This window comes from Bos indicus, chromosome 2 (genome assembly GCF_029378745.1).
Source record: "Bos indicus isolate NIAB-ARS_2022 breed Sahiwal x Tharparkar chromosome 2, NIAB-ARS_B.indTharparkar_mat_pri_1.0, whole genome shotgun sequence".
Classification (NCBI taxonomy): Eukaryota; Metazoa; Chordata; class Mammalia; order Artiodactyla; family Bovidae; genus Bos; species Bos indicus.
The window spans coordinates 132,200,671-132,221,114 of record NC_091761.1 but is presented as its reverse complement, the minus strand read 5'-3'; the positions used below and the strand labels follow the sequence as shown (position 1 = coordinate 132,221,114).

The 20,444-nt window shown below is 51.2% G+C and overlaps 2 protein-coding genes across 10 annotated transcripts in view; one reads left to right on the top strand and one right to left on the bottom strand.

The window, feature by feature from the left end:
- Positions 1–11,316, bottom strand: part of PLA2G2C (phospholipase A2 group IIC) — a 31,408-nt gene extending 20,092 nt beyond the window's left edge. Inside the window, exon 1 of one of the 5 annotated variants that reach the window (XM_070777647.1) lies at positions 10,987–11,316. In XM_070777647.1, coding sequence (XP_070633748.1) covers positions 10,987–11,220 — 234 coding nt within the window. In that variant the 5' untranslated portion in view covers positions 11,221–11,316. Of the gene's footprint in view, positions 1–6,255; positions 8,393–10,986 lie in introns of those variants that run through there. The other 4 variants (XM_019982334.2, XM_070777676.1, XM_019982351.2 and 1 more) reach the window with 4 other exon arrangements.
- On the top strand, positions 10,663–18,683 carry UBXN10 (UBX domain protein 10). Of its 5 annotated transcripts, none has more exons than XM_070777637.1 (3): positions 10,684–10,757; positions 11,890–12,093; positions 15,599–18,683. In XM_070777637.1, exon 3 carries the CDS (start codon positions 15,614–15,616, stop codon positions 16,457–16,459), a length of 846 nt encoding a protein of 281 aa, XP_070633738.1. In that variant the 5' UTR covers positions 10,684–10,757; positions 11,890–12,093; positions 15,599–15,613; the 3' UTR covers positions 16,460–18,683. The 5 variants fall into 5 exon arrangements, with proteins under 5 accessions (XP_019837881.2, XP_070633738.1, XP_070633742.1 ...); XM_070777641.1 differs by having other exon boundaries at positions 10,709–10,757; positions 11,946–12,093; XM_070777640.1 differs by having other exon boundaries at positions 10,718–10,757; positions 11,893–12,093.
- The last annotated feature ends 1,761 nt before the right edge of the window (positions 18,684–20,444 follow it).

Sequence of the window (20,444 nt, the reverse complement as noted above, 5' to 3'; positions counted from 1 at the left end):
GGCGCTCTACTCAGCACTGTAATGACCTACGTGGGGGAAGAAGCTGAAAACGAATAGATATATGCATAACTAGACGGGGCTTCCCTGGCGGCTCAGACGGTAAAGCGTCTGCCTGCAGTGCAGGAGACCCAGGTTCGATCCCTGGGTCGGGAAGATGCCCCAGAGAAGGGAATGGCTATCCACTCCAGGATTCTTGCCTGGAGAATCCCATGGACAGAGGAGCCTGGAGGGCTGCAGTCCACGGGGTCGCACAGAGCCGTACATGCCTGAGCGACCAACACATACACGAGTCACTCTGCTGTCACCTGGAACTGAGGCAGCACTGTAATGAATTACAGTTCAATGAAAACGAGAAAACACTCAGCAGATCACTGTCACATCTATTATTCCTAATACAGTAAATTCTTTGTAAAGAAGAAATAAAAAGAAATTAGTAGATGCCAGGTGCTATCTTCCTTAAGGGCTTCACGTGTGTTCCATCATTTAATCCTCGCAATAACCTGAGAGACTCCATTATCAGTTTCGAGATGGAGAAACTGAGGCCCAGTGAGTTTGGACAACTTCCTCCTGCTCACACAGCCCCCTACTGCACAGACTTGTGGAGATCAACTAAATAAGGCAAGTGAAACAGATTGGCACCATAAAATGCTGTTCCAGGTGACCACACCCTCTTGTTACCATTAGCAATGGTGCATGCGTACCTGCTCAGTCATGCGTGACTCTTAGCAACTGCATGGACTGTAGCCTGCCAGTCTCCTCTGTCCACGGGATTTTCCTGGTTAGAATACCAGAGTGGGTTGCCATCCCCGCTCCCAGGGGGGGTCTCCCAGACTTCGGGATCGAACCTGCATCTCGTGCATTGGCAGGCAGATTCTTCACCTCTGAGCCGCCTGGGAAGGTCATTAGCAACGGTAATGGTAGCCATAGCTGGCACACTTCTCCCAGGATGGCAGAGAAGAATGTGGGCCCAAGGTCCCATGTCCTCACATAGAGTCCTGTGGCAAAGTTTCCCAGAAAATTTCAAACAAGCGTCCTGCTCGAGCATCCTGGGAGAATTTGTTACTTTTGCCCTTACTGGCAAGATTCGGGTAGATGTTGAGAGGCTGGGCCCTGACCGGGCCTGGTCCCAGCCAGCCTTCATCTCAGATGCTGCAAGGGATGTTTTTAAATTAGGTTCCATCTTACAGGCTGACTTCGTTTCTTTTGAGTGTGAAAAAAAAAATAACTGTGTGATGGTTTAGCCCATGATGAAGCGACTCATATGTTTCAAAAGAGCGAGTGATGACACTTTGGTGAGAAGAAGAAAGGGACCTGGGTACATTTCTGGTAATGAGATAGTACAGGCTCTTAATAAGCATCAACTATTCCCTGGTGGCTCAGCGGTAAAGAGCCACAATGTAGGAGGCCTGGTTTTGATCCCGGGGTCAGGAAGATCCCCTGGAGGAGGAAATGGCAACCCACTCCAGTATTCTTGCCTGGAGAGCCCCATGGACAGAGGAGCCTGGAGGGCTACAGTCCATGGGGTCTCAAAGAGTCGGACATGACTGAAGCAACTTAGCACACACATGCCTTCTTCTAAGGAGACAAGATTGTGGCCCCAGGAGGGCCTCCAAGCTGGTTGGAGACCAAATAGGTAAATACAGACCATATCTGGATCAAAAGCACCCCACGGGAAGAGAGTCTGCTTGGCTCTCCATTGCTTCCGGAATGCTTGGCACAGTCTCTGGCAGGCCCCCTCTTTAGGGATGGGCTATCAGCTGCTCCTGACGCTCTCACTCACTCACTGGGAATTGCCTCTGTCTGCTCCAAGGTTGTGACCCTGCCCGACCATGATGGGAGGAGTAGCCCCTGGAGGAGATGATTTAAAGGGCCAAGTCCCCAGGATGTGGAGAAAAGGGGATTCTTGGGCACTGCTTGTGGGAATGTAAATCGGTGTAGCCTAGCCATGCGGAGGTTTCTCAGAATGTTAAAAACAGAACTACCATCATCAGTTCAGGTCAGTTCAGTCGTTTCTCAATCTCAATCAACCTCAATCTGAATCTCAAATGAGATTCAGTCTCAGTCGTGTCTGACTCTTTGTGAACCTATGGACTGCAGCACGCCAAGCTTCCCTGTCCATCACGGACTCCCGGAGTTTACTCAAACTCATGTCCATTGAGTCGCTGATGCCATCCAACCATCTCATCCTCTGTCGTCCCCTTTTCCTCCCGCCTTCAATCTTTCCCACCATCAGGGTCTTTTCCAATGAGTCAGTTCTTCACATCAGATGGCCAAAGTACTGGAGTTACAGCTTCAGCATCAGTCCTTCCAATCAATATTCAGGACTGATTTCCTCTAGGATAGACTGGTTGGGTTTCCTTGCATCACTACCATACAATCCAACTATTCCACTTCTGCGTAGTTACCCAAAGAAAACAGAAACACATATGACCTTTATAATCAGTGCAGCATTATTCACTATAGCCAAGATATGAAGCAACCTAAGCATTCCTTAACATGTATATGTAATGAAATATTGTTGTTCAGTTGCTAAGTCACGTCCAACTCTTTGCAACCCTATGGACTGAGGCCCTCCAGGCTCCTCTGTCCATAGGGTTTTCCAAGAGAGAATACTGGAGTGGGGTGCCATTTCCTTCTCCAGAATGAACTAAATTGTTTGCCATTTGCAACAACACGGATGGGCCTAGAGGACATTAGGCCAAGTGAAATGTCATACAGACGAAGACAAATACCATATGATTCCACCAAATGTGGTATCTGAAAAACAAAACAAATGAGCAAATAAAACAGAAACAGAGTCACAGATACAGAGAACAAACAGGTGGTTTCCACAGGGAAGGGAGGTGGAGGGTTGGGCGAAGAGGTGAGGGCATTAAGAGACATGGATTTCCAGTTATCAAATGTCACGGGGATGTAATACACAGCATAAGGACTATAGTTAATACTACTGTGATAATTTTGTGTGGTGACAGATGGTTAACAGACTTATCATGGTCACCATTGCACAGCGTGTTTCATCAGCCACTACGGTATATTCCTGAAATTAACATGATACTGTATGTCAACTATACTTCAATAAAAAAATAAATAAAGGGCGGCCCTATTGTCTCCTTCCGGACATCTCCAAAGGACAGCCCAGGCCCTGAGCGCCCTGGGGGACCACCTGTGGCCTCAGCAGCTGCCTCCAGGTGTCAGCTTCTCCTGCTCCCCAACTCTGCGGCATCCACTTTTGCACAGGTGTTGTCTCCAGGAGCCTCCCGGGGCTGCACCCCTCCGCCTGAGCCTGGGTCCAGGGAGGCCAGTCTAGGAGAGTGATGTGTGTGCCCTCTAGTGGCTGAGTAAATAAATGCCTTTGACCTCAGAGAAAGGAGCCCTGGACTCAACTCCAAAAGGAAGGAGGCATTTAGGGGGGCCTTGAATGTTCCAGTTGAGCTATTCCAAATCCTGAAAGATGATGCTGTGAAAGTGCTGCACTCAATATGCCAGCAAATTTGGAAAACTCAGCAGTGGACACAGGACTGGAAAAGGTCAGTTTTCATTCTGATCCCAAAGAAAGGCAATGCCAAAGAACACTCAAACTACCGCACAGTTGCACTCATCTCACACGCTAGTAAAGTAAGGCTCAAAATTCTCCAAGCCAGGCTTTAGCAATATGTGAACCGTGAACTTCCTGATGTTCAAGCTGGTTTTAGAAAAGGCAGAGGAACCAGAGATCAAATTGCCAACATCCGCTGGATCATGGAAAAAGCAAGAGAGTTCCAGAAAAACATCTATTTATGCTTTATTGACTATGCCAAAGACTTTGACTGTGTGGATCACAATAAACTGTGGAAAATTCTGAAAGAGATGAGAATACCAGACCACCTGATCTGCCTCTTGAGAAATTTGTATGCAGGTCAGGAAGCAACAGTTAGAACTGGACATGGAACAACAGACTGGTTCCAAATAGGAAAAGGAGTTCATCAAGGCTGTATATTGTCACCCTGTTTATTTAACTTATATGCAGAGTACATCATGAGAAACGCTGGACTGGAAGAAACACAAGCTGGAATCAACATTGCCGGGAGAAGTATCAATAACCTCAGATATGCAGATGACACCTTATGGCAGAAAGTGAAGAGGAACTAAAAAGCCTCTTGATGAAAGTGAAAGAGGAGAGTGAAAAAGTTGGCTTAAAGCTCAACATTCAGAAAACGAAGATCATGGCATCTGGTCCCATCACTTCATGGGAAATAGATGGGGAAACAGTGGAAATAGTGTCAGACTTTATTTTTCTGGGCTCCAAAATCACTACAGGTGGTGACTGCAGCTATGAAATTAAAAGACGCTTACTCCTTGGAAGGAAAGTTATGACCAACCTAGATAGCATATTGAAAAGCAGAGACATTACTTTGCCAATAAAGGTTCATCTAGTCAAGGCTATGGTTTTTCCTGTGGTCATGTATGGATGTGAGAGTTGGACTGTGAGGAAGGCTGAGCACCGAAGAATTGATGCTTTTGAACTGTGGTGTTGGAGAAGACTCTTGAGAGTCCCTTGGACTGCAAGGAGATCCAACCAGTCCATTCTGAAGGAGATCAGCCCTGAGATTTCTTTGGAAGGAATGATGCTGAAGCTGAAACTCCAGTACTTTGGCCACCTCACGTGAAGAGTTGACTCATTGGAAAAGACTCTGATGCTGGGAGGGATTGGGGTCAGGAGGAGAAGGGGACAACAGAGGATGAGATGGCTGGATGGCATCACTGACTCGATGGACGTGAGTCTGAGTGAACTCTGGGAGTTGGTGATGGACAGGGAGGCCTGGCGTGCTGTGATTCATGGGGTCGCAAAGAGTCGGACACGACTGAGTGACTGAACTGAACTGAAGTGAATGACCTCAAATTTGTTTTCTGCATCTATTTACTCCTCACTGCAACCCTTCCAGGTAGGACCTATCATTTCTTCACTTGAGAGTTGAGAAACCAACTCAGAGAGGAGACATGACCTGAAACAGATCCATGTGGCTTACCAAGTTGCGGGTGGGGGTGGCGTGCAGGACAAGCCCATGGTCCCAACTCCAAATCCATGTTCCTTCCCCCTCGCTTGGCGCCCCTGCCTAGACCTCTTGTCCGTGAGGCCTTCTGGAGGCTACAGAGCTTTTCCACAGACACTGACCTCCACAGCTACAACTTAGGCAAGACAGACGTGGTCCTCTCCCTTTGACTAATCATTTACGGGGGATTTGAAGCAAAGCCAAGGGCACAGGATCAGAGGCACAGAGACTTGATGAAGGGGGAGACAGAGCAAGTAGGCGGGTCCCTAAGAGCGACTCTCTCAAACCCATCAATTCATCTTCCGTGGGCAGTGATAAAACATTGCTCGGTTTTTTCTCCCCATGGAGAACAGAAGGAGGAAGGAGCCTGCAAGGTCCGTAAGGGTCACCATTATGCTGTTCACCTGGAGTCCAGCTAGCCCTGTGCCGGGCACTGACTAGCACTAAAAATACGGCTCACGTGTATCACGTTTACTTTCTACGTGGCACAATTCTGAGCACTTCACATGTATTTAAACATTAAGTACTCGTATCTAGTCCTCAGCTAGATAAGTACTGTCATTCTCTTTGTTTTTCTGATAAAGAAAACTAGACGTGGAGAGATGTGCAGTAATCAATATTGGATCGAATGAATGAATGGTCTGAGTCCTACCATGCTTCAAGTCTCATAAATAAAAGCAAAGCTACAACCATGGAGGACCAGAATGAGGCCAAGCCTGGCACACATGATCAACCGCAGTTCACGGACAATGGGATGGAGACTGGCAGAGGTTAGGTGTGTTGCCCTGCAAACTGACAGAGCCAGGGCTTAATCCAGGTGTGTCTGAGTCTACTTTGTTTTGGTTTTGTTTGCCACATCACGAGGCTCATGGGCTCTTAGTTCCCCAGCCAGGGATCGACCCCATGGCCCCTGCATCTGACCATCAGGGAAGTCCCCAGGTGTGTCTGACTCCAATCTCAGCACCCCGAACCCCCTTAGCAGTTCTCTTGCTCACCCGTGGGTCACTGAGCCAAGCCCTCTAAGTATCCAAAACACAGCTGAGAAAACAAAACTGACAACCCTGAGCATCCAAGCACACGGCACAAGGCTCTTACGGCAGACAAAATTCTAGCAAGAGAATCAGCCTCTTTTTCTCAGACCCAGAAGTAGGACAGGCATGACAAGCAGTGGCTGCTCTTAGCAGGAGGCAAGGGAGAGAGAGGAGTGATTAAAAGGATAACTGACCGAGCCCGTGAACCTGGGGCTGTGAGCGCGGGGCAGATGGCTGCAGTCACGTCAACAGTGTCTCACCTGGGGTGTAGTTAATGTCTTCCAAGCCCCAGGAAGACGTTGCATTGTGCAGAGTCGGCCACTTCTTGGCAGAGCCACTGAAGCTCCCCGAGCCTTGGCGTCTTCATCTGTGGGGCGGAGACAATAATCTGGCCCCCCATGGACTGCCGGCAAGACTCAGCAAGCTCCCGATGGTAAAAGCACTTGGTCAACAGTAGCCAAGGTGAGTTACCATGTCTGGTATGCTTTGCTGAAGGACACTGAGAAGCAGGCGATATATTTTTGGATATTTTCCAACCATATGGCAGAAATAATATTAAAAAAAAAACAGCAGCAGTGCTTCAAGGGGCAAATTTCATTCTCTAGAAACTTCTCTTGCAGTGCCCTCAGGAAGCTGATTCATCGGGAGGCACGACTGACTGTGCCAGTCTCTTGGCCTCTTTACCAGAAGACCCACCCAGTGGACCTTCTGCTTCAAGGCTATCTGTGATCTCAATAGACATGTCTAATGAGATTGAGGACAGACAGAGTGGGACACGGGGGCACAGACACCAAAATCCACAAGTCTCTACTTGAAAAACAAACAAACGAAAAGGCCAATTGGTCTCTGGGAACAAGCTGCTAAGGAACCGAAGCTCCTGCCTTCAGCCCAGCCCTGGGAGAGGCTATTCCCACTTCAAGCCACATACCCTCAGTGGGGGTACCAATGGGCAACTTGCAGGATCTCTCATAGAAAAGTCAGTTTGTGCAATCAACATGACCACTGCCGTTACTCTAATTCCCATTTGCTACACACCTACCACAAAGCAGGGGACACAGACACAGGCAACTTCCTGCCCATAGGGAGCTCATAACCGACTGAAGGGGAGGTGCCCTGTGAGACGAGAACCACAGGGCAATGGACTTAACCCTCACCGAGCATTTACTGCTTGCCACACACTGTGCACTGTGCTAAGACCTTTACATGCATTATCTCATTTCAGCCTCACAGCAATCCTATTCTTATCATCTCCACTCTAGGATGTGAAACTGAGGTCCAGAGAAGTTAAAGCATTTACCCAAGGTGGCCAGCTAGCCACCTAGCTGGTGGCTGGAATTCAGACTCAAGTGGTGGAGCTGGAATTCAGACTCAAGCCTTGATCCCAGAGGTCACGCCTGCCACCTCTCTTCCAGCACAAGAGGCGGGTACAGGGCAAGTGCCAGGTGGGAATGCCAGGGGGGGAGATGAGGCTGCAGGGTACACAATGGGCTTCAGAATCAGCCAAACTGGGGTTCAACACTGCTCTGCCAATCGTTAACTTGGGGGGCTCTGAGGCTCAATTGTTTTTTGCAACTACATTGGTAAGGAGGAGAGTGATGAAGATCAGAGGAGCTGACCTAGTAAAGTCCACGGTGCCATCTTTGGCATGTTCCACTGGACTGAAAGGGATTAGAGAAAGCACAGGATGGCGTGGGGGGGCAGGTATGGTCAGGAAAGGCTTTAAGAAAGTGGTGATTTTTAAGAAGAGTCTCAAAGGGTCAGTGAATTTGGATTAACTTCAAGGAAGGGACCAGGGTCAGGGCAGGCAAGCATGAAGACCCTGAAGATGAAAAAGCTGAGGGTGCATTTGGGGAACAAGCTGGCTGGAGCCCAGGAAGAGGGCTGGGGAGCAGAGAGACCCAGGGCTGTAAAGGAGGTGAGTCCACATGCAAACCCACCGGGCAGTGATCCGTGGCCATGTTTACTGAGAATCCACTTTGTTATGTGTGCCAGAGACCCGGCATTGCAGGGTTCATCCTTTAAAGACATCCTCTTCAAAGAAGGAGGTGAGACAAAAGCACAGAGTCAGCCTTCTCTTTAAAAAGCAGGCAGACACAGCAACTGGTTGGCCGGCCTCCCCTGCTTCCCTTCCCTGCAGCCTCCCCCACCAGAGCTGTGCATTCCACGGCCCCTGCGAGCAAAAGGCACAGGCCGCTAAAGATGAAACAGACCCCGGGCATAAGCACGGTTTCCCTGTGCGCCCACACGGGGACACATCCACACCCACAAACACACTCACTCACACACACACAAACAGGGTGAGAAGCCAATTTGATTTTCCAAAGGATTGCATAATCCTTAGGTGATATTAAAATAGCTGATGAAGAATCCACTTTCATCTTTTTTGGGGTGGGCGTTGAAGGGCTGAAGAGCCTGGCTTAGATATTTTCTGACAGAATCATTTACAAGAAGCAAGCCAGCAGCACAGAGCTGCAGAACCATCGGCTCCAGAAACCTCCACCTTCTGCACCCTCGTGGGTCCTTAGATGCCTCCCTGCGTGTGCAGGGCGGGTGAGGGGGTGACCCGCGCAGGAAGCCTACCCAGCCCAGGCCCCTCTCCAGCTGCTCCCACAGATCAGGTGCTTCTTTTCTGAGATGGGACGAGACACCTCTACTGAAACAACCCCCCACCTTCCCCAGGCTCCCAGAGAACTTCCGGTCCCTGCCAGTCACTTGGCTCATAATCATGTCCGGCCTGCACTGCTCTTCCAGCCTTGACTCAGACTGTGCTGAGAAGGATCTGATTTGTAACTCCTTATGGCTGTGCGACTTGTCTTCTCAGCCAAGTGTGAACACCTTGCTGGAGGGTCGGGGCCGTGCTCCATTAGAGTCCTGGGTCCACATATCCGAGCTAGCCACAGCAGCAAATGTATCGCCATTAGGCTGCACAGTGAATCTGAACTCCTTCTTCTGATGATATACGGCTCTTGAATGTCTCCTAATAATATCTTCTAATAATCTGTGTGAAAGTGTTAGTTGCTCAGTTGTATCCGACTCCTTGTGACCCCGTGGCTTGTAACCCACCACATTCTTCTGTCCATGGAATTCCCCAGGCAAGAATACTGGAGTGGGTTGCCACGCCCTCCTCCAGGGGATCTTCCCAACTCTGGGATCGAACCCAGGTCACCTGCATTGCGAACAGATTCTTTACTGTCTGAGCTACCAAGTCCTCGGATGATACAGTTGCTAGTCATTCCTTTGGAATTTCAAGAGTCTAGAACAGGGCCTGGCAGACTAAAGAGTCCAGGGAGGATTCCTTCTGAGGCTCCCTTAGTTCCATCTTGGAAGAACACTTTCATCTATTAAGTTGGGATTTGAAGGCTAGGTGGGCATGAGGCAAAGGAAGGGGATGAAGGGTTGTGGAGAGTGGCGAAGAACGTTCCAGGCAAAGGATACAGCAGAAGCGAAGGGCTGGAGTGTGGCGAAGCTGCGGACCGGTGGGGACCCGCGGACAGGGGGCAGGCTTCAGGGCAGCCCTGGAGCAGCCGTTGGTCTTAGAATCAGAGGACGGGTCCCCTCTCACTGGAACCAGAGGGAGAGAGAAAAGCAAGGAGACAGAAGTAGGCGAGTCTGCGGCTCTGAGGGCAGAGAGCTGAGGAAGCTTCCATCTGACGGCTTCTATTTTCTCTCTGAAGAGGGAGAAAGGTTACCTTCTGAGCAGGCGGAGGAATGGGGAGAGGTGAGAGATTCCAGGAGAGAGGACAAGGTTTGAAACAGCCCGTGGGAAGAAAGGAGTCAAAACTGAGCTGGAAGGATTTCTGTGTTAAGGCTGAGGGTCCAGTTGAGGTTGGAGACCGCATATGTCCATGACATCACCGCCTGTCAGGATTTCTTCAGGACCTTGGTGTGGGTGGACTGGCTGGGATTTCATCTGGTGGGAGTGATGGAAAGACCACAGGACGGGGCACGGACTCTGGCGAGGGAACAGCTGAGGCAACGGAGCTGGGATTCGACAGGGTAGGGAAGACGCAGGGTGATGGGGAGAAAGCAGAAAAGGCCATCAACAGGCCTCTGGAAGGCCTTGGAAGACAAGCATGGTAGAAGTGGCTGGAGTTAACCAAAGCTGAAGGAGTGGTCAGGAGGGTCAGCCGGCTGCAGATGTAGTTACAGGAGGGTTTTGGATGTGGCCTGGGAGTGGCAGGCTGATGGGGAAAGGAGGTCAAGAGGCAGGTGTTGGCAGGGCGACACTGAGATAAGGCACATACATCAGGCGGACAAGGGGTACCAGACCCAAACAGATGCCCTTACAACAGCGGCTGGGATTCGCGGGTTCCCAAGAATCAGCCAGTTCAGCAGCTTCATCTGAAAACCCGGGACACTGAGGTGGGTCAAGGCCTGAGCCACTTCTCACAAAAAGGGTTTGAGGCAGGCAGGAGGCCGCTCCCAGCCCCAGGCCAGGGCTCCTCTCCCCTGGTGCCCTCTCCCCCTAGGAGATGAGCAGCCAGGCAAGCCACGTGAGGAGAGGAGACAGGGGAGGCCAGGCACGGGTCCCAACCCCCTCACCGCTACCGCTACCACACCCAGCCCCTCCCCACCCGCTCTGGCCGGTCAGACCGGAAGCACGTGGCCGCCCAGCCGCGTGGTTGCCCGGGAGACCCGGGCTGTTTACCCGCGGGCTGGGCCCTGCCGCCTACAGCAGATGGAGCCGCGCGGGGAGGTGAGCGCGGCCGGCTGGGCCGCTGGGCGGGCCCCGGGGGCTGTCTTCTGCCTCCCCGGGGGCCTGGAGGGGCCAGACTCGAGCCCCGGAGGGCTCGTCCATCCCCCGACCCCGGGGAAGGCCTCCCCAGAGCAGGGCCCAGGGGCGAATCCCGGGAGACAGGCTGGGGTTCCAGGAGGGAAGGGGCTACTCCCCAGGGGCAAAGCCAGCTCAGCTGGCCAGAGCTCACCGTTGCCGGAATGGGACGGTTCCCGGGCTCTGCTGAAGCCGAGGGGCCTTGGAAACCGTTGGGCCATGTCCTCCTGGCTGGGCAGTACAGACCGGACGCAGACTGAGGGACAGGCGGACGTCCTGTGACACGGGCAGAGGCCGGAACCCGCTCTGAGCCTCCCCCAGACCAGTGCTCTTTCACCCAAGTCAACTGGCACTTTCTAGAGGCTCTTTCTTGCCCCTCCTCCCACATTGCTCCTGCTGCCCAAGCTAGCTTCCTTCTGGAGCTGCCTGTACTTGGGAAAGAGTTGAGCTCTTCCGCTCCACCAACCCCTGATCCCTGCTCCTCACTGCTGTTGGAATCATCCCCAATTCCTTTTCCAAACCTTTGATCACTTGGTGGCCCTGTGGTCCTGTTTCTCCACTCCCCCCTTTTGAACGTGGCTCTCTGCACAGGACAGTGTATTCTAATCATTAGTCCCGGGCAGAACTGGGAATGGTACCAAAGTGTTCTCATTTTCAGGCCAACTGTCCTCTCCTGATTCTTCTGAGTGTTTTCATCCTGAAATCTTCACAAGGAGGGGTGGGAATTGGCAGGGGAGAGTATTAACTGATAAACATTTTTAGAAGACCAATTCAAAACAAATGTATGTATTCTTGGTATATACCAGCAGATGGTATGTGGGTGCTTATTATTTTATTGCATTTATCGTAGGCTTAGATTTGGGTTGTGAGTGATATAGGGTGGTTTGACCTGCTAGGGGGAGGTCGGAACCTTTGGGAAGCAGGAATATGACTTTAGCTTCTCCAGTCAAAATTCTCCTTCTTTCCAGCTGATTTGGTAATTAATCCTAAGAAATGGGCACCTGTCCTTTGGCGGTTCCTTGGGAACAGTTATCAATGTTTGTTTTCTGACTCCTAGCAGGCCTCTGGGTACAGCTATTATGTTTTAAGTAAACAGGCCACTTGCCTATTCAGCTGGCAGCTTGACGGAAGCCTACGCCTAGATCCTGTCAAAAATCACTTTGTGGTTGAGAATGTGCCAGGCCCAGAGGTGGTGAGCTGAGCTGAGCAGGGTTGACGACGGCTGTGGCAGAAGCCTCCCAGGTAGAGTGTGAGACCCAAGGTGAGACTCTAAAGGCACCGCTGGCCCAGGTCCCCAGACACCTGTCTCCCCCACCTCCCCTCTCCCTGCGGGGGAAGCTGGGGAGAGCTGGTGTTCCCTCCACGTAGCAGATGGTCCCTGCACTCGCGAGGAGGCAGAGGGTTATGAAAGCAGGTTCGATGGAACGCTTTTACCTGAAGGAGGTGTTAATCTCTAAATAACCATGAGTGGGCTTAGGGGAATTAGTCATAATTGAGGATTTTTTTCCCTCTGAGATAGCTCAAAGTCATGTTATCTTATGACCAGGGTGTCTTGACTATGACACCCCCTGAACATGGATAATTATATAGCACCAAAAGGTATAGAAAGTGCATGCACACAGTCAAGTTTTACTGTTAAAAATAATCCAGCAGAGAGCCTGCGAGAACACATGACTTTCCCCATCAAAGTTGTTAAGGAAGAGGTTTCTAAGTTACCAAACTTACTGACAGTTAAACCTTCCCCAGGCATGTGTGGGAGTTAGAAGCCAAGTCTGTGATAATTCTGTAGAAGCTGTGGCGAATTAATAGCCCTTCCTTGAGTGGGGGAGGGTGGGCAGAGAGGGGGAGTCAGCTTCCCAGTTGAGCTTCTCTTTGGCAGAACAGTTGGGCAGTTCTGACCTTCCTGTGCCGCCCTGAGTTCAGCTGCAGAGCTGCTTAATTACAAGCGAAAGGCTTTAAAATTGAAGGGGAAAAAACCCCACATTCTTCACAGTTGATCAGAAAATAGATTAAATTAACAAGGAGTTGGGCAGGCATTTTTTTTTTCTTTTTTTTAATGCCGAGAAGGCTCCCAAACTCCCCAGCAGCCAGATTGAGTGTGAAAGACGAAGTGGGAACTTGGGAGTGTGGAAAGGCTCAGGCTGTGAGCAGAGTGGAGTACACACAAGGGCCTTGCAGTTAAGACAGAGCAGACTTTGAGCTGAGTAGGACTTCAGGAATACATAGGAATGTTGCATGTTTGTTTTAGCTGTGGTTTTAGTAGCGAGGAAGGCCAGACACCCTCAAATTAGGCAGTGATAGTAATATGCACAGAATGGGAATACTGGGGTGCAGAACTAAGAGGCTTGAGTTGAATCACTCAGGGTTGTGTGATGAAGGCAGCTTGGAGTAAGTCAGTGAGAAGTAAGTATATGATTAAAGTGTGGGACTGGGAGGACTCCCTGGTGGTCCAGCGGTTAGGACATGTGCTTTCACTGCTGAGGGCCCAGGTTCGATCTGTGCTCAGAGAACTAGGATCCCACACACCTTGTGGTGTGGCCACAAATAAATAAATAAAATGTGGGAGAAGAAGGGACACATGAGAACACTTTTTTGGAGACAGTTGCATATGCAGTAGCTCGTTGGAGTCCACCTTTTGGCATTTCTGAGCAGTGAGGGGGTAGACATGCGTCCCGTGAGTCACCCAGCTAGTGAGAGGTGACTGGGAGGGGACCCACCGCAGGACCCCCTGGAGAAGAACTCTGAGGCAGCTGGTAAGACTTTGAGACCTTAAATAATTGAAAGCACTAAACAAACAGGAAACCAAAAGCAGAAAGCCGAAGCCTTTACAAGTCTGGTTTTTACAGCCTTGCCTACTCTGCCTCATATTACCGTCCTCCTGTTGCAGACAAAGAGACTAAGGTTTAGAGCTAGTTACATAATGTTTTCAAGGTCACGCAGCTACTCCTATAGATGAAGAAAGCAATGTACCAGAAATGTCAACAGCTACCAAAGAAACAGAACGTGATCGGTGGTGGGGGAGAGGCCAAGCTTGGTCCTTGAGAACTGGGTATTACGGACCTGGGTTCTGTTTCTCAGGCTGGCTTGATGGCCTTGGGGCTTCACTCTTCCTTTCTGTTTTGTTTGTTTGTTTACTTATCTAGCTGTGTCTGGTCTTGGTTGCATCATGTGGGATCTTTGATGCGGTGCACAGACTCTGGTTGCAGCATGCAGGCTTAGTTGCTCCATGGCATGTGGAATCTTAGGTCCCCAAGCAGGGATGAAACCCACGTCCCCTGCGTTGCAAGGTGGATTCGTAATCACTGGACCACCAGAGAGAGTCCCCACACTTTGTGTGGCTCATGAGCTAACAGGGCTTCCCTGGTGGCTCAGACAGTAAAAAATCTGCCTGCAACACGGGAGACCTGAGTTTATTCTGGGTCGAGAAGATCCCCTGGAGGAGGGCATGGCAGCCTACTCCAGTACTCTCACCTGGAGAATCCCCATGGACACAGGAGCACGACGAGCCTGCAGTCCATGGGGTTGCACAGAGTCGGACACGACTGAGCAGCTAAGCACGAGCTAACAACCGTGTTTAATGGTTGAGAAAAAGAGAAGACTCTTCCGTGCCACATGAAAACGATACGAAATTCAAATGCCAGTGTCCATAAAGGCAGTTCTCTTGGAGCAAAGCCACACCCGTTCATTTCCACACTGTCGATGGTGGCTTTCACACTACACAGGCAGAGATGAGTAGCTGCGACAGACTGTGGCCCACAGAGCCAAAAATATTTACTCTCCAGCCATTTATGGAAAGGGACTGCCGACCCCGGTCTGGAAGCCGAATCCTCCCTGAGTTCTGGCCAGTGAGTGGACCAGCAATGGGGTCTCCTCTCCTCCCCTAGCCTGGTGACTGGGGGCAGCAGAGGGTCATTGCATGAAGTGACGTGCACCGAGCCACACAAGGTTGAATGAAAAGAAGCTCTGAGGAGATGGGAAAAGAGGGAGGAAAGGATGGAGGGAAAACCGGGGTGGCAGAGAGGGGCTCTTCCCCAGTGAGGACTGGGCCCCTCCTCTGTAAGGAGTGCACACCGCTTGTGGGTCTAGCTTTCAAGTCTTAAGTGAAGCTGAGCGTGGTTTCCTGGCTGGGCAGCCGAACAGGATTCCTTGCCCTCTTTGGAACAAAGGGAACCCCTGGTGGCTCAGACTTCTAGTCAAGAATCCACCTGCAATGTGGGAGCCCTGGGTTCTATCCCTGGGTTGGAAAGATCCCCTGGAGGAGGGCATGGCAACCCACTCCAGTATTCTTGCCTGGAGAATCCCATGGACAGAGGAGCCTGGCCAGCTACAGTCCATGGGGTTGGAGAGTCAGACATGACTGAGCAGCTAAGCGCTCCTGCGTCGTAGGCAGTCTCCTGCATCCCGAGCGGATTCTTCACCACTGAGCTACCAGGGAAGCCCAGGCTCTCTCTGGTGCAGTACTTTTATTTTTGTCATAGCAGTTGTTGCTCTTTCAAAAGATCTATTTGCTGTGGGTTTACCACCAGTCTCTTCTCACTGTAATATTTTGAGTTGCAGGGACTTGGGTTCGCTGATACCTTCCAGTGCCTGGAGTGAATGAATGAATGAATGAATTGCAGCTTCTAGAGAGAAGCTGCTCTGTACCACCCCTCCCCCTGCCCCCACTGTGGCTGGTCGTTATTCTGGCCCCTGGGGAGTGGGACGGCTCAGGTCCAGAGTCCCAGAACATTTAACCCATGGCCTCCTCTTTTCTCCTGCTTCCTTAGGGCTGTTGAGAAGCCATGGCCACAGAAGCCCCTGTGAATATAGCCCCCCCTGAATGTAGCCCTGTTGGCAGCACGGCGACCAACAGCTTCCCTTGGCAGCCAGACTCACTAAACATGCATGTCACGAGGCCCAAGTCCGCCAAGGGACGTACTCGGCCAAGACTGCACAAGCGCCTGGGCATGGAGGGGTGTTCTGGCCGTGCCCCAGCTTCTCTACCTCCAGCAATTCCCTGCGAGTCGCCGAGCAGCCATAAACCCGGAGCCTGCACCCCCGGATCCCCAGATCAGGGAGCCCCCGGCGAGATCCCGGAGCTGCTGCAGCAGGCGCCCTTTGGGGTGTCCTCTTCCCTCAATAAATACCCAGTCCTCCCTTCCATCAACAGGAGGACCCTGGAGGAGGGCGCCCTGGAGACTGTCGCTAAGAAGGCCGGCTCCCTGCAGCTCAGCAGCGCCCAGGCTCTTTCCCAGGAGGAGGCCTGCACCATGAAGATGGGTGAAAAAGATCCCCAGGCTCAAACCTGTTCCCCAGAGAGGAGAGTCCTCGTGCGGACCGAGAGACAGACCTCCTCCAGGGCCGGAGACCTGGAAGAGCCATCAGATCAAGAGCCAAGACTGCTGCTCGCCATCCGCTCACCCTCAGGCCGAAGGTTCGTCCGCCACTTCCGGCCAGCTGATGCCTTGCAGACCGTCGTGGCCGTGGCCGAACACGAGAACAAGGCTGCCTACCGACACTGCAGCATTGAAACGATGGGCGTGCCCAGGAGACGTTTCTCTGACCTCAGCAAGTCTCTGCAGGACTGTGGAATCCCCAACAAGTCGGTGCTGGGCATCTCCCAGGAAGAGGGGGAAGGTTGGTCCTGAGTCCGCAGCCATCGAACCGGGGTCCTGGGTGTCTCAGCGAGGCGCGTGCATGGGTGCCACAGCCTCCCCAGCAGCTTGCTTCCAAGTGCCATATGGACCTGGTGCACCTTCGGCTCCTGGGATGCCCGCCCTCCAAGCATCTTCTTCGGAGCCATGAAATCTACACACACACCAAATGCGTTAAGAAGATTCTCTTCCTGTTGTTCAGTTCTCTCCATCGCTGGAGTGAACTGGCAAGTGACCAAGGCTGTTCCCTGAAGAGCTGTGCCCAGGCCTCCTTTGCTGCTCAGGTCCTTCCTGGAGCACCTGGTTGCCTTTACAATGAACTTGCACTCGCTTGAAGCCAGTGGTTCGCCTTTCTGTATTTGATGCAGGATTAAACACTTCCCAGAGAGGATTCTGGTCTGTTAAATAACCAGGGTTGAGGAAGTACTGCACTGGCATTTGCGTTTCTTGCAGGCATCTTTAAGAAGCAGGCAGTTGACCTTGTTTGGGGAGCAGCCCCTCTGCCAGGCTTGGGTGGCTTGGGTTCTTGGGGATTACCGTTCGTATGAGGTGGTTTCAGGGGAAAGAATAGGTCTTTTGCTAATACAGATCCCCCAGCACATCAACATTTCCGAGAGAGCCCAAGAGCTGGAAAATAAATCCCTTCCATAAGCAGCGAGTAGCCAGGAGCCACTTAATATTTTTAACAGAGTCTGACCAGGTTTACAATTTTGGGTAGCTGCTCTCTGTGCACAAAACTTCCCCCAGACTGAGAAAAGCCAGCAGCATCTGACATCCTTGGCATTTGTCAGTGGTGGTATTGTTTGTTTTTAAACGACACAAAAACCCACAAGTCTGCACAAGTTTGTAGGAAAGGCCCCCTTGGCTGATCTGGGTGTGGATATTCTGTTTTATCCCCCAGTTTCAGGGTCTCCCAACTTCAGGCACAGAAACGCCCTGGAGATAACACAGGTGCCCCGTTCTCCGAATTAGAATCCCCTGGAGGGAGAGGGCGCCTGGGTTTGGCGTCGCTTTGCCGCACCTGTGCTGAGACCACGTGCCCAAGTAAGTGTCTGGTCGATCAGCATGACGCCTGCAGCTGTGTGGCAGGCCCCCGAGCCTTGTTTTTCCAGCTCTGAAGTGCTGACGTGGAAATCTGCCAAAGCTTCCTCGTGTGGTGAGCTCAGCAAGGCTCCCGTGTCGCATCTGGATCCCCTTTATGGCCAAATCACCATTCAGAGCGGGGAACACTTGTCCTCCCAGAGCCCTGCTGTCAGGAAGCCCTGAGTACTGATAAGCACCCCTACTTGCTAGGTACACAGAGAAGGCAGGACTTCCAGAAGCACAGCAGCAAGTGCATGTCAGGACTTCTCTGGTGGTCCAGCAGATAAGACTCCAGGCTTCCAATGCAGGGAGCGTGGGTTCAATCCCTGGTCAGGGGACTGAGATTCCACGTGCTGCCAAAAAAGCAAAACAAACCAAAACCAGGTGCATCTTATGCATAGATAAGGCCTGCAGTTGGAAATGTTACTTCCAGCAAAGCGATAACGCAGCCCTGGAGATTAACACCAGCATCATTTCTCTGAATAAGGCTTGCCTTGTCCCAAACTGCATCCCACACCACCCAGATCATTCTAGAATAGGCTATTTTGGAATGTTTTGCAACATTTCTTAATGCCATTTTGGTTAGCCACTCCTCTGATTGCAAAGGTCAGCCAGGGCGGGCAGTGCCTTGGTCAGGCCCCCGCCACTGGCCACATCCTCCGGCCACTGACCATGCAGAGGGGCCAGGGGCCAGGTAACTCACGCCTGGTACTCACAGTCCAGGAGTTTCGCCTCCCACCCAGGACTGGAGCACAGAACTCTGCCTCTGATTTCGGAGGCTAGAGGAAGAGCCTCCCACGAAATGACACCTACTCTGTGGTAAGAATAAAATCCCACCCACCTGGGACTTGGTAATTTCTCCAGGCAGGAAATCTTTAGAAAACTGCAGTGAAATGGAGCATGCTTGAAGGAGTTAGAATGTTGTGCACTTGGGGATTTGCTGCTGCTACTAGCTTAGAATTTTGGGGTGGTGGGAAAAAATTGGAAAGCATAAAGCATAGAAATATTTTAGTATTTTTGGGGATCTGTTAATAAAGCTAGATTTGAAACTCCTTAATAGGCTTTTTGTGTGTGTGTGTGAGAGGGGACAAGACAGGACAGTGCTAACAATAAAAGTCAATGTACATGAAAATGAGTTGGCAGAGAAGTGCGTCTTCTTAGTTCAGCCCAAGACTTCAGCCACCACACTTGGCTCGTGGACAGACAGCTGCATGGACCCGGTCTGCAGTTTTCTCCTTGGCAAAGCACTTGGCTCTGCTATGAGTTCCACGTCTTCTTTCCCAGGCACTCCAGATGTCTCCCCTTCCCAAAGCTGCTGATCTCAGCTCATAGCAGAGCACTGTGGTGGTTTAGTCACTAAGTCGTGTCCAACTCTTTGCAACCCCATGAACTGTAGCCCGCAGCACCTCTGTCCATGGGATTTCCCAGGCAAGAATAATGGAGTTGGTTGCCATTTCCTTCTCCACAGGGGCTCTTCCCAACCCAGGGATCAAATCTGATCTCCTGCATTGCAGGGGGTCTCTTGCATTGCAGGCAGATTCTTTACCAACTACGCCAGCAGGGAAGCCTATCAAAGCATTAAGCTTGTTTGTATGGAAAGAGACTTCTGAATTTCTCCCCCAGATCATTCCAGTACTCACTCTCCTCTTGAGGTTGTCAAGAACAGACTGTATCAGAATTTTAGAGTTCTTGGCTCTGTAGGTGGTACTGCCCATCAGATGCCCTGGCCCCGTGGGCTGAGCTGAGCCCAGGACCCAACTCTTGGTGGCCCTGGTAGGTCTGAAGTTGGCCCCTTCTGCGGTAGACTTGAGTGACTCATTTAACCAACAATCACCCAAGGCTCGCCCTGTGCCGTGCTTGCTGGCCAACGATGGCACCCTAGCATGACAGCATTGGCAAGAAAATGTGGAACCACCTTAGACAGTGGACTCCAGGCAGGTGAAGGCGACAGCTGTTGTGGTATCTGGGAGGGCCCTGGAGTAAGGGCCAGGCTGGATGGCGTCTGGTCTTCTCTCTGTCTTGTTGAAACTCAGGGGAGCCTCCTCCCCACCTCTTCTAGCACTGGCCCTGGGATGATCGCTCATCAGGGACCTGAAGTTTGCACAGGATAAAGTATTGCATGCCAAGCCACTCCAGCGCATCCCCTGATAAAGTCCAGTAGGTAAATTCATCCTGGCAGCAGAAGGAACAGCAGGAGAAAGAAGTGACTCAGCCCGTAGAATCCAAAAAGTTTTCGCCAACAGATGGCAGGTGGTTCTGACACAACAGTCCCTGCCCTGAAAGTACCCAGGGACCCAGCCCCCAGCCGCAAATCCAGGGCAGTCTTGCTGAAGAGGCGAGGTAAGCGTGACCATGGACCAGCAGCCACCCCTGAGCACCCCATAAAAAGAAAATACAACAAGGCTTGATTCCAGTGCAAAACTTCCAAGACTAGATCACTCTCACTACCAGGAATGAGAAAAGCAAGGCCTCCCACACACGAGACTTTGCCTTTGTTCACACCCTACAACCATTTGTCTGATGGCAAAGAAAGCCACCTTGCCCCAAGATGCAAAAAAAGTTTCTCTTTACACATTCTTTAACTAAGGTTTCATCATAAGTTGAGATAAAAGGGTGCACGATTCCCTTTTATGGAACCACATTCCCTTTTGTGGTTCAGGGTATACTTAAGATGAGCCTTTTATGTAGTCGGTGGGTCTACTTTTAGGACTCTTAAACAGAATTGCAAAGAAAACTAGATCACTTTGCTTCAGCGTTAGTTTGGAAATCATTCTGAGAATAACAACAGGCATATCTGTTTTCTCAGTCCCATCAAGACAACACCCCACGATAAAGTTAAGACTTTGAGCATGTTTACCCTCGCCCTGAAACCGGAACCGACCAAACTCCACCAGAG